Here is a 13,166-nt window from a genome sequence, read left to right as displayed (position 1 = left end):
TTCTGATCCATAATCCATCTGACTGCAGATGGTTTTGACTCCTCTTCTTTATGCATTTCTGATTTTAAGCAGTCAATCTGCCTCTGCATCTGTTAGGCTTGCATCTGTGGTAGAGCATTGCGTTAGCAGCGCAAAAGTTTGTGGGTTCAATTCCCAGGGAACACGTTAGGTAAAAAAATGTTAGCCTGAATGCACTGTAAGTTGCTTTGGATAAAAGCACCTGCTAAATGCATAAATGTAGAAAGCCCTTCTGTAAAAGAGCATCCTTCTCCTGCAATACAATACAACACAAACAGCTAGTGGTCAAATTGTAAAAATAATTCACGGGGGATGGTGTGGTCAATTTCTTTTTCTTTTTTTTCTGTTGTACACTACTATTAGTATTGCTGAGAAGAACTGCCAGGCAGAAGATCCGCATGTCATGTTTCTCATTCATATATATATATTTGTCTTTACTACAAAAGGACACTATGAGAGCAACAGGGTTTTAATACAATACCTCTCTCTTGCAAGCAATGAAGGTATATTTTGTTGCAGTGGAGGCATTTGCTATGTAACACAGCACTGCTGATGCCTTTCTCCTCACCTTCTTTACACAACTAAGTCCCTCTGTGTCCAGCAGCACAAGAGTATGTCCTTCTTTACAGGGGTGAGGAACACACCATGTTCAGATGCCTTTGGTCTTTGATTCAGTGGTGCTGCAGAGAGCAAAGCCTGAGACAGTCACAATGACATATAAATATCCAAGATGACAAATGCATGTGAGATTTAAATGCATATATGCATATTGTGCAAATATATAATATATATATATATATATATATATATATATATATATATATATATATATATATATATGTATGTATGTATATATATATATATATATATATATTATTCATCTTGGTTTTGTGTATTTTTGACAACTATGTGGTTATATTATAACCACTTTTATCTATTTATGACCTTAAGTTATCAAACTGCGACTTAAGAAGACATGGAATATAATGCCCCATGGAACATTTTTAAAACTAGACTAGAACATTCATCAAAAATCTCATTTTTTGCAGATTAAAAAGATCATACTGTAGTGCTTATTTATTAGGTACTAGTACTTATTCATTAGATACTAGTACTTATTGATTAAATACTAGTACTTATTTATTAGATACTGGTATTTATTCATTAGATACTAGTACTTAATTCAATAGTGACTAGTAACTTTTATATTGTTACTAGTTACAAATTTAAATTTTTTGCTATTGACTTCTATCGGGATCCATCATTGAGATATCAACTATTCAGTTTTGACTAGTATGTATTCCACTAGTGACTAGTACTTAATTTTTATGTTTGAGTAGTTATTCATTGGATACTAGTATGTACTTTTTAGATACTAGTACTCATTCATTAGATACTGGTACCTATTAAATAGACACTAGTACTTATTCATTAGATACTTGTACTTATTATTAGATACTAGTACTTGTCCATTAGATATTAGTACTTATTTTTTAGATACTAGTACTTATTTATTAGATACTAGTACTTATTCATTAGGTACTAGTGCTTATTCATTAGGTACTAGTGCTTATTTATTAAAAACTAGTACTCATTCATTAGATACCAGGACCTATTAAATGGATACTAGTACTTATTTAATAGATACTAGTACACATTTATTAGATACTAGTACATATTCGAAATGTTACTAGTATGATTTTTTATTTTACTAGTAAATTTTTTAATTGAACTCAGATCTGACTAGTAAGATAAGAATAGTTACAAGTAGTAATTACAAAAGGTACTAGTGTCTAATAAATAATAACTAGTAACTAATGAATAACTACTAGTACTGATTAAATAAGTAGTAGTATCTAATGAATAAGTACCAGTATCTAAAAAATAAGTACTAGTATCTAATGAATAAGTACTAGTAATATTTAAATAGATACTAGTTACTGTTGCAATAATTACTAGTCAGAAATTAAAAGATGATATCAAAAACAGAATAACTACAAGTCCCTGTTTATGGCAAGATATTGTAACATTTAATCTATAAACTGCACTAGTATCTAATTTAACGTTCCTAGTCCTTTTTTTTTAGATACTAGTATATTTTCCATTAAGTACTAGTACTTATTCATTAACTACTTGTGCTTATTTTTAGGTACTAGTGCTTATTCTTTAGCTACTAGTGTCTTTTGTAAAGTTACTAGTACTTATTCATTAGATATTAGTACTTAATCATTAGATACTAGTATTTATTCATTAGATACTAGTGCTTATTTATTAGGTACTAGTACTTATTCATTAGATACTAGTACTTATTCAGAATAATTACGAGTCCCTGTTCATTTGGAGATATCTTCTACCTCATAAAGAACTAGTGAGAATGTATTAAGAGATATCTTCATTTAAACAGATCATTACATAAACATGAGTACCTCTTCACCATACAATCAGAGTCCACATGGTAATACAATACGCAGAATGAATTTGATTGTTAAGTAAGGCTTACTGGCTTTGTATGTTAGCCTAGATATTGCTAATTGGTTACCATGAAAACACAAGGAAAGATTACAAACCCGTTGTCCATATATACAGTATGTGACATTATAATGATATGTTTAAGTCCAAATTCACTACACAACATCAGTCGAGTCTTTGAAATAATGTATTATTGTAATCTGACATGGTTTCATTAAACAGAATGAGGCATAAATCAATACAGTGATATCGATTAGGATTGCATTTTAAACTTTATTCTTATAAAAATACGCGAGATGGCTTGAAGAGCAGAGATAATTAAACCATATATTGTCGCAGTCATTGTTTATTTTCATCATGTTTCATCAGTAAAACGTCTGCATGTGATTCAGCTAGTAGGCTACATCTACAGCGGAAGCTGAATTTCCTGGAACTTCATCAGTGAGTCTCACTTGTAGAGTTTCTGCGCGACGGCGACGAGTATGAATGAAAAATAAATAGAGTACTCATTATTGCTCACAAAACCCTAATTTGAGTAAAAATAGCTAAAATAATTACGAACTTTGAGGTAAACATTTGCAATTCCTTATGTTCTTCTCCAAGGTAAAGAAGTGTGCTTTTTTTATTGCAATATTTATTATATTTATTAATATTAATACTCAGTTTTGTATATTATAGTGAAATAGTGTTATTACAAAAGGAATATTTCATATTTTGTTTAATGTTTTTATTTAGAAAAAATAACCATAATCATTATTAATTTTATTGATATATAAAAAACAAAATTTTTGGCCAAATTGTGCAGCCCTACAAGTACAGAAAACCTGGTGTTTTATTTTCTATTTTTATTTATTTATTTATTTATTTTTTATTATTATTCTTTTTTAATTAATACCTTTGGCCTTTTTTTCAAATAAAGAAAATGTTTGCCTGAAAACCACAAGGTTTGAAATTTGGGTGCCCTGTACAGAACATTAATGTGAAAGCATTCAGTGTCTGCAGCACTAGTGTACCCTGTAAAGGACATTAATGTAAAAACATTCAGTGTCTGTAGCAAAAAAAAAAAAAAAAAAATTTAGTATACAGCCCTGGTATGATATTTATTGTTTTTACTGGAGGAAAAATAGGAAAATAACAACTAATAAAATTGGTGTCTTATCTCCATCCTGCCACCAGAGGTCACTCGATGACCAACAAACACTTTAGTCTATATGTTTACGAAATTACAGTGTTTACAAAACTGACAAAAATACGTTTTCTATGTGCTTGTGTACAAATAACTGTTTCTTTTCTATTTGGTTTTATCAAAAAATTACATCCATCTCATTGTTTCAGTTTCCTGCTTAATCTCTCTATATATATGTTGCTGGCTCATTATATTCAACATATCATTACCATACTGGGCAGAAATGCACATTTAAAAAGTAAAGTTCAGGATATCTCTGGTCTAAAAAGTTACTAGTAAAATGTCCTGCTTAAAACACCGTTAGCGAGGTAAACTCTCAACACAACTGAGCAAAAGGCAAAACCCATACCCTCCTCCTGTGAGATAAGCAGGCGCGCTGGAAGCTGTTTCATGCGGGGGGGGCTGAGGGCTGGGTTGGAAAATATGTGACGTCATTATGTTGTGACTGACGGCATGAAATTTCTCTACTAGTCTTCTCCCCTGGCGTGATTGTTACTGGTTTTATACACAAAAATTGTAGCCTACTTGATGTACTTGTACTTTGATGTTTAATAAAAATAAATAAATAAAAAAAATAAAAAAAAAATCTCTGTACTGTTTAGGCTATGTGTTGTAGCCATTAAAGAAAACATATTTGGTTTCATATTTGTTTAAATATTATAGGCTAATGTAATTTTTTTATTTATTTAATCAATGTTTATTATGAAAGTGAGCATGCAGCATGAGAAAGATATGATACATCATGCGCAATAGCCTATGAGACATGGAGTGGGTAAGACATGATTTTGACCACTTTATTCAGTTTTGTTTTGTAGAAAGACTCTGTTTAAAAGATTTTCGTTTTGTATAAATTGTATCTTAATTTTGATCAATATTTTATCAACCCATTGCCTGTATTTAATAAACAAGCAAATATATTAGCAGACAATGTAATAAGGTGCCGGCACATCACTTGTATTGCACGTGAACTGGAGGGCGCAGAAACTCAGCTTGTGCCTCACAGACAGTTTTGAGAAATATAGGCTATCTATTATAGAAAGCTTAAAAATGTCTACTTTTAAACGAAAATATTCAAAACGAAAAGAAATAGGCTACTCTCTGAATATGTAGGCCTAATCCATATGAAATGTGCATTTCTCTCTGGCGTTCATGGCGAGTCCGCATCGTCTTTGCAGCGACACAGAAATATTAAAATAATTAATCATTAGTTTTATATCTTATACACTATATCTTAATCCCACATTAAACACATTGTTATGTCTGTTTTTTATTTTTTTTATTTTTTTCACGTTTTTAAGTACAATATTAGGTTAATCCACAGCCCCCCACCAGGGGGGGCTGATGCTATGACGAGGGGGGCTGCAGCCCCCGCAGCACCCCCCTTCCCGCGCCATTGGAGATAAGTTATCTTTTCCACCATAAATGGTACAGAGACTGCGCGTGTTCTCTCATTGGCGAATCGGTGATGCTGACACGAAAGTGAAACTAAAAGTGATAGGCTACAACACAGGTTCGGTTCGGTTAGGTTACTGAAATCGATCGGTTACCGTCAAGTCAGCTTTAGAACGATATGGGCGTATACTGAGAAACAACCTCATCGTTGTGGTAAATAAGACTTGCGATTCTGTTCAGTGCGCACAGAGAAGTATTGAGGAGAGAGAGAGCGCCTCGCGAACCATCTGCACGCTCAAGTCAATACATTTTAAATTTAGGGTTACGTAAGTGACCTTTATTTTATTTATTAATTTCTTTGCTATTTATTCAAAAACAAATGTGGAACATCCATTCAAGGTTTTCAATTATGCAAACGTACATTTTGTTTACAGTCTGATTTTTAATGACATGTATAGGCTACGTAGCCTAATTATATTTTCATTTAATTAATATGTAACGTTTATTTTAACTCTGAATTACACACTCTAATTATGTGAGTACCTAAAGGAGTGTGCTTACTCTGAAATTTACTCTGAAAACCTTACAGGAACACATTCAAATCTCAGGATGTTTGTTGTGTCGTTCTGTTGTGCTTCTGAATCGCATGTTGACCAAGGCGATGCCAGACCTGATGCCGCTCCCACCATAACCCAGGGCTGCCAACTTTTGAGTTTAACGTGGAGTGACTATTCCCATGGAGGGTGGAGTTGGGGTTTATTTGGGTTTGAATAAAAAAAACTGTCCGCAGTCTTTTGTCTGACAGCTAGACATGTTAACGTCACAGTGTCTGGTAATGCAGGCTTTTCACCACAAGAAGAATAGCAATGTACAGTGTGCAGGATGTACAAGTCATTGCTTTTACAGATAATTTCAACCGCATTTCAAAAATATTTTGATACAAAAAAAGTATCGTATGCATTTACATGAACATCTATTTTGACCAATTATATTTTTCTCTCATCCATTGCTATGATTATTATATGCCAATCATTGAAATCTGGCATTATGAGGGATGAGGGATTTAGACGTCACTCCTGAAACTTTAAGGAAATATTTATTTTGAGTTAACCTGACCTGTATGGCACTATTATTATGTTTCTCCATTTTTTGCTTCTGGTATTAAAAAGACAAAAGATACTAAATTACCCCAAGTCATTGACATTTGCCATTTTTAATCACTGTATCATGCAAATATCTCGCTAACCAGCTAAAATCGTAAAGTAATAAAGCATGTGAGTCACCATAATGACAGTTGACCATTGATCAGTGACCATTTCATGCTATTTTTTATAAAGGTTAATAATAGATTTTTAATTGCTAACAGGATGCAAATAGAGCAACATACTGGAAAGTCAGTGAAGAACTAGTTGTTTTGCAGTATGTTGTGTGGTTTTTGTCCATTTTTTTTTACATTATTCTGTTTGCAGTAACCAAATGGTTGATTTTTCCTTTAACAAACAGGAAGAGCTAGAAAGAGACAGCATGTCTAATGCCAGACTAATGCCTTCGCCCATATGTTTGGTGGAGAATGTGAACGGATCACTCAGCGCCTGTAAGGATGCCATTGAGTTCCTGAGTAGGATCCATGAGCCGGTGGTGGTGGTGTCTGTGGTAGGACTCTACCGTACGGGGAAGTCCTATCTTATGAACCGCCTGGCTGGACAACAGTCAGGTGTGAGAACCATCTAGACATACCATCTTAATACATATCAGCTACATGCTAATTATAATAATTAAAATATGGTTGTCTCAGGCTTTGCTCTTGGCAATACTATTGAGTCGAAGACCAAAGGCATCTGGATGTGGTGTGTTGCACACCCCTATAAAGAAGGACACACTCTGGTGCTGCTGGATACAGAGGGACTTGGGGACGTGGCCAAAGTGAGGACAAAAATAAAGCTGTAGAATTAATAGTCTTGTTGATATATGTTGTGGATGAATTGATCTGAAGACACTCTTGTGTTTCAGGGAGACTCTAAGAATGACAGCTGGATCTTCTGTCTGGCTGTTCTGCTCAGCAGCACATTGGTGTACAACAGCCGCGGCACCATCGATAACACTGCAGTGGAGAAGCTGCAGTATCCTTTAACCTGCCACACAACCCACTTCCTCTTTCACATATACAAACATACACTTTACAAGATGCTGATAATTCTTAATGTGCTGCAGCTATGTTGCTGAGCTCGCTGAGAATATCAAGATCAGATCGACAGAAGTAGCAAATGAGGAGGAGGAAGAAGAAGATTTTAAGTTTGTGCAGTTTTTCCCATCATTCACCTGGGTTGTGAGAGATTTCACCTTGGAATTGGTAATTGAAGGAAAGAGAGTGACTGAGGACGAGTACCTTGAATTTGCCCTCCAGCTCAAAAAAGGTATTTTAGAGAGACGTAAACATTGGTAGAATTTGAAATACAAACCCGATTCCAAAAAAGTTGGGACACTGTACAAATTGTGAGTAAAAAGGGAATGGAATTATTTACAAATCTCATAGACTTATATTTTATTCACAATAGAATATAGATAACATATCAAATCTTGAAAATGAGACATTTTGAAATGTCATGCCAAATATTGGCTCATTTTGGATTTCATGAGAGCTACACATTCCAAAAAGGAATTGGGACAGGTAGCAATAAGAGGCCGCCGGAAAAGTTAAATGTACATATAAAGAACAGCTGGATGACCAATTTGCAACTTATTAGGTCATTGGCAACATGATTGGGTATTAAAAAGAGCCTCTCAGAGGGGCAGTGTCTCTCAGAAGTCAAGATGGGCAGAGGATCACCAATTCCCCCAATGCTGCGGCGAAAAATAGTGGAGCAATATCAGAAAGGGGTTTCTCAGAGAAAAATTGCAAAGAGTTTGAAGTTATCATCATCTACAGTGCATAATATAATCCAAAGATTCAAAAAATCTGGAACATTCTCTGTGCGTAAGGGTCAAGGCCGGGAAAACCATACTGGATGTCCATGATCTTTGGGCCCTTAGACGGCACTACATCACATACAGGAATACTACTGTAATGGAAATCACAACATGGGCTCAGGAATACTTCCAGAAAACATTTTCGGTGAGCACAATCCACCGTGCCATTCGCCGTTGCCAGCTAAAACTCTATAGGTAAAAAAAAAAGCCATATCTAAACATGGTCCAGAAGCGCAGGTGTTTTCTCTGGGCCAAGTGTCATTTGAAGTTGACTGTTGAAAATTTTTAGGTTGTTATGTGGTCATATGTATCAAAATTTGAAGTTCTTTTTGGAAAACTGGGACGCCATGTCATCCGGACTAAAGAGGACAAGGACAACCCAAGTTGTTATCAGCGCTCAGTTCAGAAGCCTGCATCTCTGATGGTATGGCGTTGCATGAGTGCGTGTGGCATGGGCAGCTTACACATCTGGAAAGGCACCATCAATGCTGAAAGGTATATCCAAGTTCTAGAACAACATATGCTCCCATCCAGACGTCGTCTCTTTCAGGGAAGACCTTGCATTTTCCAACATGACAATGCCAGACCACATACTGCAACAATTACAACATCATGGCTGCGTAGAAGAAGGATCCGGGTACTGAAATGGCCAGCCTGCAGTCCAGATCTTTCACCCATAGAACACATTTGGCGCATCAAAAAGAGGAAGTTGCAACAAAGAAGACCTAAGACAGTTGAGCAACTAGAAGCCTGTATTAGACAAGAATGGGACAACATTCCTATTCCTAAACTTGAGCAACTTGTCTCCTTCCTCAGTCCCCAGACGTATGCAGACTGTTATAAAAAGAAGAGGGGATGCCACACAGTGGTAAACATGGCCTTGTCCCAACTTTTTTGAGATGTGTTGATGCCATGAAATTTAAAATCAACTTATTTTTCCCTTATAATAAAACATTTTCTCAGTATAAACATTTGATATGTCATATATGTTGTATTCTGAATAAAATGTTGAAATTTAAACTTCCACATCATTGCATTCTGTTTTTATTCACAATTTGTACACTGTCCCAACTTTTTTGGATTCGGGTTTGTATATGTAAATAAACAGTGACTGAATACTGACAAAAGAAAATATTTCTTAGTGCATTTAGGTAAAAATGTGCTATTTTCTCCTAAAGGTGTGAGCAAGAAAGTCAGTGACTACAACCTGCCTCGTCAATGCATCCGAAACTATTTCCCATCCCCCAGGAAGTGTTTCGTGTTCCCTTCTCCAGCCTCACCTGAAAACATGACACGTTTAGAAAGCTTGCAAGAACGAGACCTTGTACCTGATTTTCTGGAGGTCACGGGTCGTTTCTGTGACCACATCTTTCACAATAGTGTTGTGAAAACAGTGAAAGGAGGACACAGAGTTACTGGCAAATGTGAGTGTTTTACCAGTTAAATATTAAGAAAATTCAGTGTTCAGATCCATAAGCTTTTAGAATTGAAAGGTAAATCTGTTTATGTGTTTGTGTGTGTTGCCAGTGCTCGGACATCTGGTTAAGATTTATGTAGACACAATCAGCAGTGGTAAGGTGCCCTGTCTGGACAATGCAGTTGTTGCTCTTGCAAATCTAGAGAACCAGACAGCTCTTCAAGAAGCTTTCAAAGCATATCAGATTGGGATGGAAAAGGTATGACACACATTATCTTATTTATTCACTCAGTGCAGTTACTCATCAAACTGTGCTTTACTTATCTAAAGTTGCTTTAAATTGGGCTTTAGTGGGGTTTTTAATTAAAAGAAGTGTATTTTGGAAACAACTTGAGATTATTTGATTAAAATTAATTAATTAAATTATACATATATTTATATATACAGATCACTTTGGCAGGCATTAGTTTTAGAGTATCATCTGTTCTGTTATTAATTTGATATTATTATGTTTGGCATGAAAAAAAAAAAAAGGATGCTAAAATAATAAAATGTTGTAATAGAATATTACATAGGTGACGTTTCGAGCATGCAGGCTCTTCCTCAGACTGATCAGTCTGTATGCTTGAAACATCACCTATGTGATAGTCTGTTATTACATTTTGGTATTTTTGGAGCCTAGGTGTGCCAACTTTTTTCTATTTTCATGATTAATCTTTTTTTTTAGCACCTGTTTGAGAATGATTCCATTGATGTGTGTGCTTCTGTTTTTATTTTGTTTTTGCTGATATGATCATTTTCAGCCTATAAATAAAGCTGTGCCTTTGATTGACAAAGTTATTCATGTTTTGAAACTGGGCCGAGCTGTTACAGCCATTCAAGCATGCTGCTCTTTCCAGGTGAAGAACAAGTTCCCAGTAGGTGTGGATGATATTTCCTCAGAGCACCAGAAGTTTAGCAGTCTGGCCACCTCTGAGTTTATGAAACGCTCCTTTAAAGATGAAAAACAAGAATACCTGAAAAAACTCGTGGCAAGTTTCAAATGCACATCTCACAATAATGCAGTTGATATTTGAATATATTCTTAAATATGCAAAGCCTTTTTTCATTGCGCATTATTTTAAATAATAGTTAGCTGAAGTATTTAAATATGGCCCTTATGTGTGAAGAGGTGCACAGATGGTCATTCCTTATGGTAGTATATCAGACTTTTTCCAGCGTGTATATGTGATGCATGTGTTTTTGTATGTTTAGGAAAAAGTAGATATGTACTATGCAGGTTTGCTGCAAGAGAATGTGATGGCATCAGAGAAAAAGTGCAGAGATCTGCTGAAGAATCTGTTCTCTGACATGAATAAATGGCTGCAGGAGGGAAAGTACAGTCAATCTGGAGGATATGAACTCTATTGCAGAGACAGAGACACCATTGTTGAACATTACTGCAGAGAACCCAATAAAGGTGTATCGGTGAGGACAAAAAGTGTTTTTGTGAAATTGTTCTTTGAATATACATGAAGGTATGAGTGTGCCTATACAGTAAAAGTTCTCTAATATATGTCTGTTTATGTGCAGGCTGAAGCCGTGCTGAATGAGTTTCTGAATGAGCGAGGACCAGAAGCAAACAGCATCCTCTACACAGATACAAAACTCACTGAAAAAGACAGAAAGATTCAAGGTAAATCTTTACCAACCTAATGAATATTTGTAATTCATTACACAGCTTCAACCCCGGAGCATTTGTAATTTTAATGAACCCAAAAGCCCAAACTGTTACTCAAGAGCATTTCTAAGGCATCTTGGAGTTCAGGTTTGAGAGGTTTGGGATTAATATCATATTTCATTTCATAATTTTTCTTGTTTTCGATCTTGACTGACAGAGGAAAAGGAAAAGAATGCTCTGCTGGAACAGAAGTATAAAGAGGAAGAGGAGAAACGCATTGAGAGTGAGCGAATGATGCAGGCAGAGAAAGAGCGGCAGCAGGACCAGATGAGGCAGATGCAGGAGAAGTTCAACAAGGAGCTGGAGCAGCAGCAGCAGGAGATGGACAGAGCCATTGAGAGCAAACTGAAGGAGCGGGAGGAGATGCTAAAGAAAGGCTTTAGCGAGAAAGTTGATCTCCTGGATGAAGAGATAGCGAATCTAAAAAAAGAAAAGGAAAGTTCTGGTGGTTTAATGAAGGAATATGTGGTGCCTATTTTAGGAGCTGTGGCAGAAATCCTTCCAACTATCCTTAATTATAAAGTGCTGATGAAAGGACTCAAAAAAATATAATTACCCGTTACATCACAAATTGATTTATTCATATAGCTTACAAGACACAAAGTAGGTTTTTATTTTGTTGTACTGTGTTTTCTTTGTTAATGAGTAGCATCCTAATTCACATACTTAATGTACTGTATACTGTGTAATAAAAGTATGTCCTATGTTGCTGGTGATGGGAGTTTGGGTTCTTTGCCACTTTTGCCTCTTGGCTTGGGGGACGCTTCAGAATTTTCACTGTTTTTCACCTACTGTTTTTCAAATGCCATGAATTGTGACCTACTGCACATGCTGTTTTTTTTTTTTGTTTTTTTTTGTGAGAAGTATTTGATTTCGGACACAGAGACTATTGGATGAGAAACTGAACTGGGCTTGATGATGACATAATTGTTCTCTCCTGAGCTGCTTTATAGATTGATTGAACTCATACTTACATAACGCAGTTCTTGAACCAAACTGAATCAACAATGAAATGACTTCTACTGGATAATTAAAATGTTTACTATTGTCTTTTTTAGAGCTGCTTTACAGAATTGAATTTTGTTTGCATCATTTGAATCAGCATTTTCCTGTAAAGCTGCTTCAAAACAAACTGTATTATATAAAGCACTGCATAAATAAAGATGACTCGACTTAGTAAGACATACAAGTATGCCAGTATTTTGTAGACCTCTATTTCACATTCTATCATACTGTTTTTTTTGGATGTAAGCATTACATTCTCTAAACAATCATTAAATGCATCAGATAAAATATAATTGTTTAACTTTGAGATGTACACTACAAATCTTGCCAAGTAGTGTTATCATAAAGGTATAGGCCAAATCAGAAGGCAACTTTACCATAGTTGTTCTTAAGAATTCCATACTGGATTTCTACTTTATGTTTTTAAATATGGTCTGTGGCAAACGTTACTTGAAGACACTGTTCTACAAAAACTGCACATTCATACTGCAAAATGAATTTTGAAGCTGTTTTTTTTATTTCAACATAACTGAGAAGTTGATATGTAAGGACTTCAATGGTTGAATCTTTGTAATAGTCCTTATGCTGTTGGCACAAATTTGCCTAGAACTTTATTTTGGTTGTATTTTAGCATTTTTAAAGCATATCAAATATACAGATTGTTATTTTTTAAGTAGTTGTAGTAGTAGTAGTGAAAGTATTTTGATACCAAGAAGGTGTTTTTACATTTTTAAAGCATTTTTAATTTTTTTTTGTTGTTAATTATGCAAGCATTTCAATTATGTTTTTTAAAATCTTATACTGTTAATCTAACTGCAACCAAAAGGCATAGTTTAAATGTGCTTAGACTTCAGTTTTGTAAGTTTTGTCTGTTAAAGTCTGAATTCTCGTTAGCAGCTGCTTACTAGCTCTTACTGACTTTAAACTCCTTAACAGTTATGTGCTCCCACATGCTGTACATTACTTAACTGTTATTTCTGTTATTACTTAAT

At 35.0% G+C, this 13,166-nt stretch overlaps 1 protein-coding gene across 4 annotated transcripts; it reads left to right on the top strand.

The window, feature by feature from the left end:
- Positions 1-5,131: 5,131 nt before the first annotated feature.
- On the top strand, positions 5,132-12,351 carry gbp1 (guanylate binding protein 1). Of its 4 annotated transcripts, none has more exons than XM_042778053.1 (11): positions 5,132-5,364; positions 6,569-6,779; positions 6,861-6,988; positions 7,076-7,185; positions 7,277-7,479; positions 9,211-9,456; positions 9,560-9,708; positions 10,349-10,480; positions 10,704-10,916; positions 11,022-11,124; positions 11,327-12,351. In XM_042778053.1, exons 2-11 carry the CDS (start codon positions 6,590-6,592, stop codon positions 11,719-11,721), a joined length of 1,869 nt encoding a protein of 622 aa, XP_042633987.1. In that variant the 5' UTR covers positions 5,132-5,364; positions 6,569-6,589; the 3' UTR covers positions 11,722-12,351. The 4 variants fall into 4 exon arrangements, with proteins under 4 accessions (XP_042633987.1, XP_042633977.1, XP_042633985.1 ...); XM_042778043.1 differs by having other exon boundaries at positions 5,132-5,391; XM_042778051.1 differs by having other exon boundaries at positions 5,132-5,391; positions 6,562-6,779.
- Positions 12,352-13,166: the final 815 nt, after the last annotated feature.

This window comes from Cyprinus carpio, chromosome A2 (genome assembly GCF_018340385.1).
Source record: "Cyprinus carpio isolate SPL01 chromosome A2, ASM1834038v1, whole genome shotgun sequence".
Classification (NCBI taxonomy): domain Eukaryota; kingdom Metazoa; phylum Chordata; class Actinopteri; order Cypriniformes; family Cyprinidae; genus Cyprinus; species Cyprinus carpio.
This window is presented reverse-complemented; position numbering and strand designations above follow the sequence as displayed.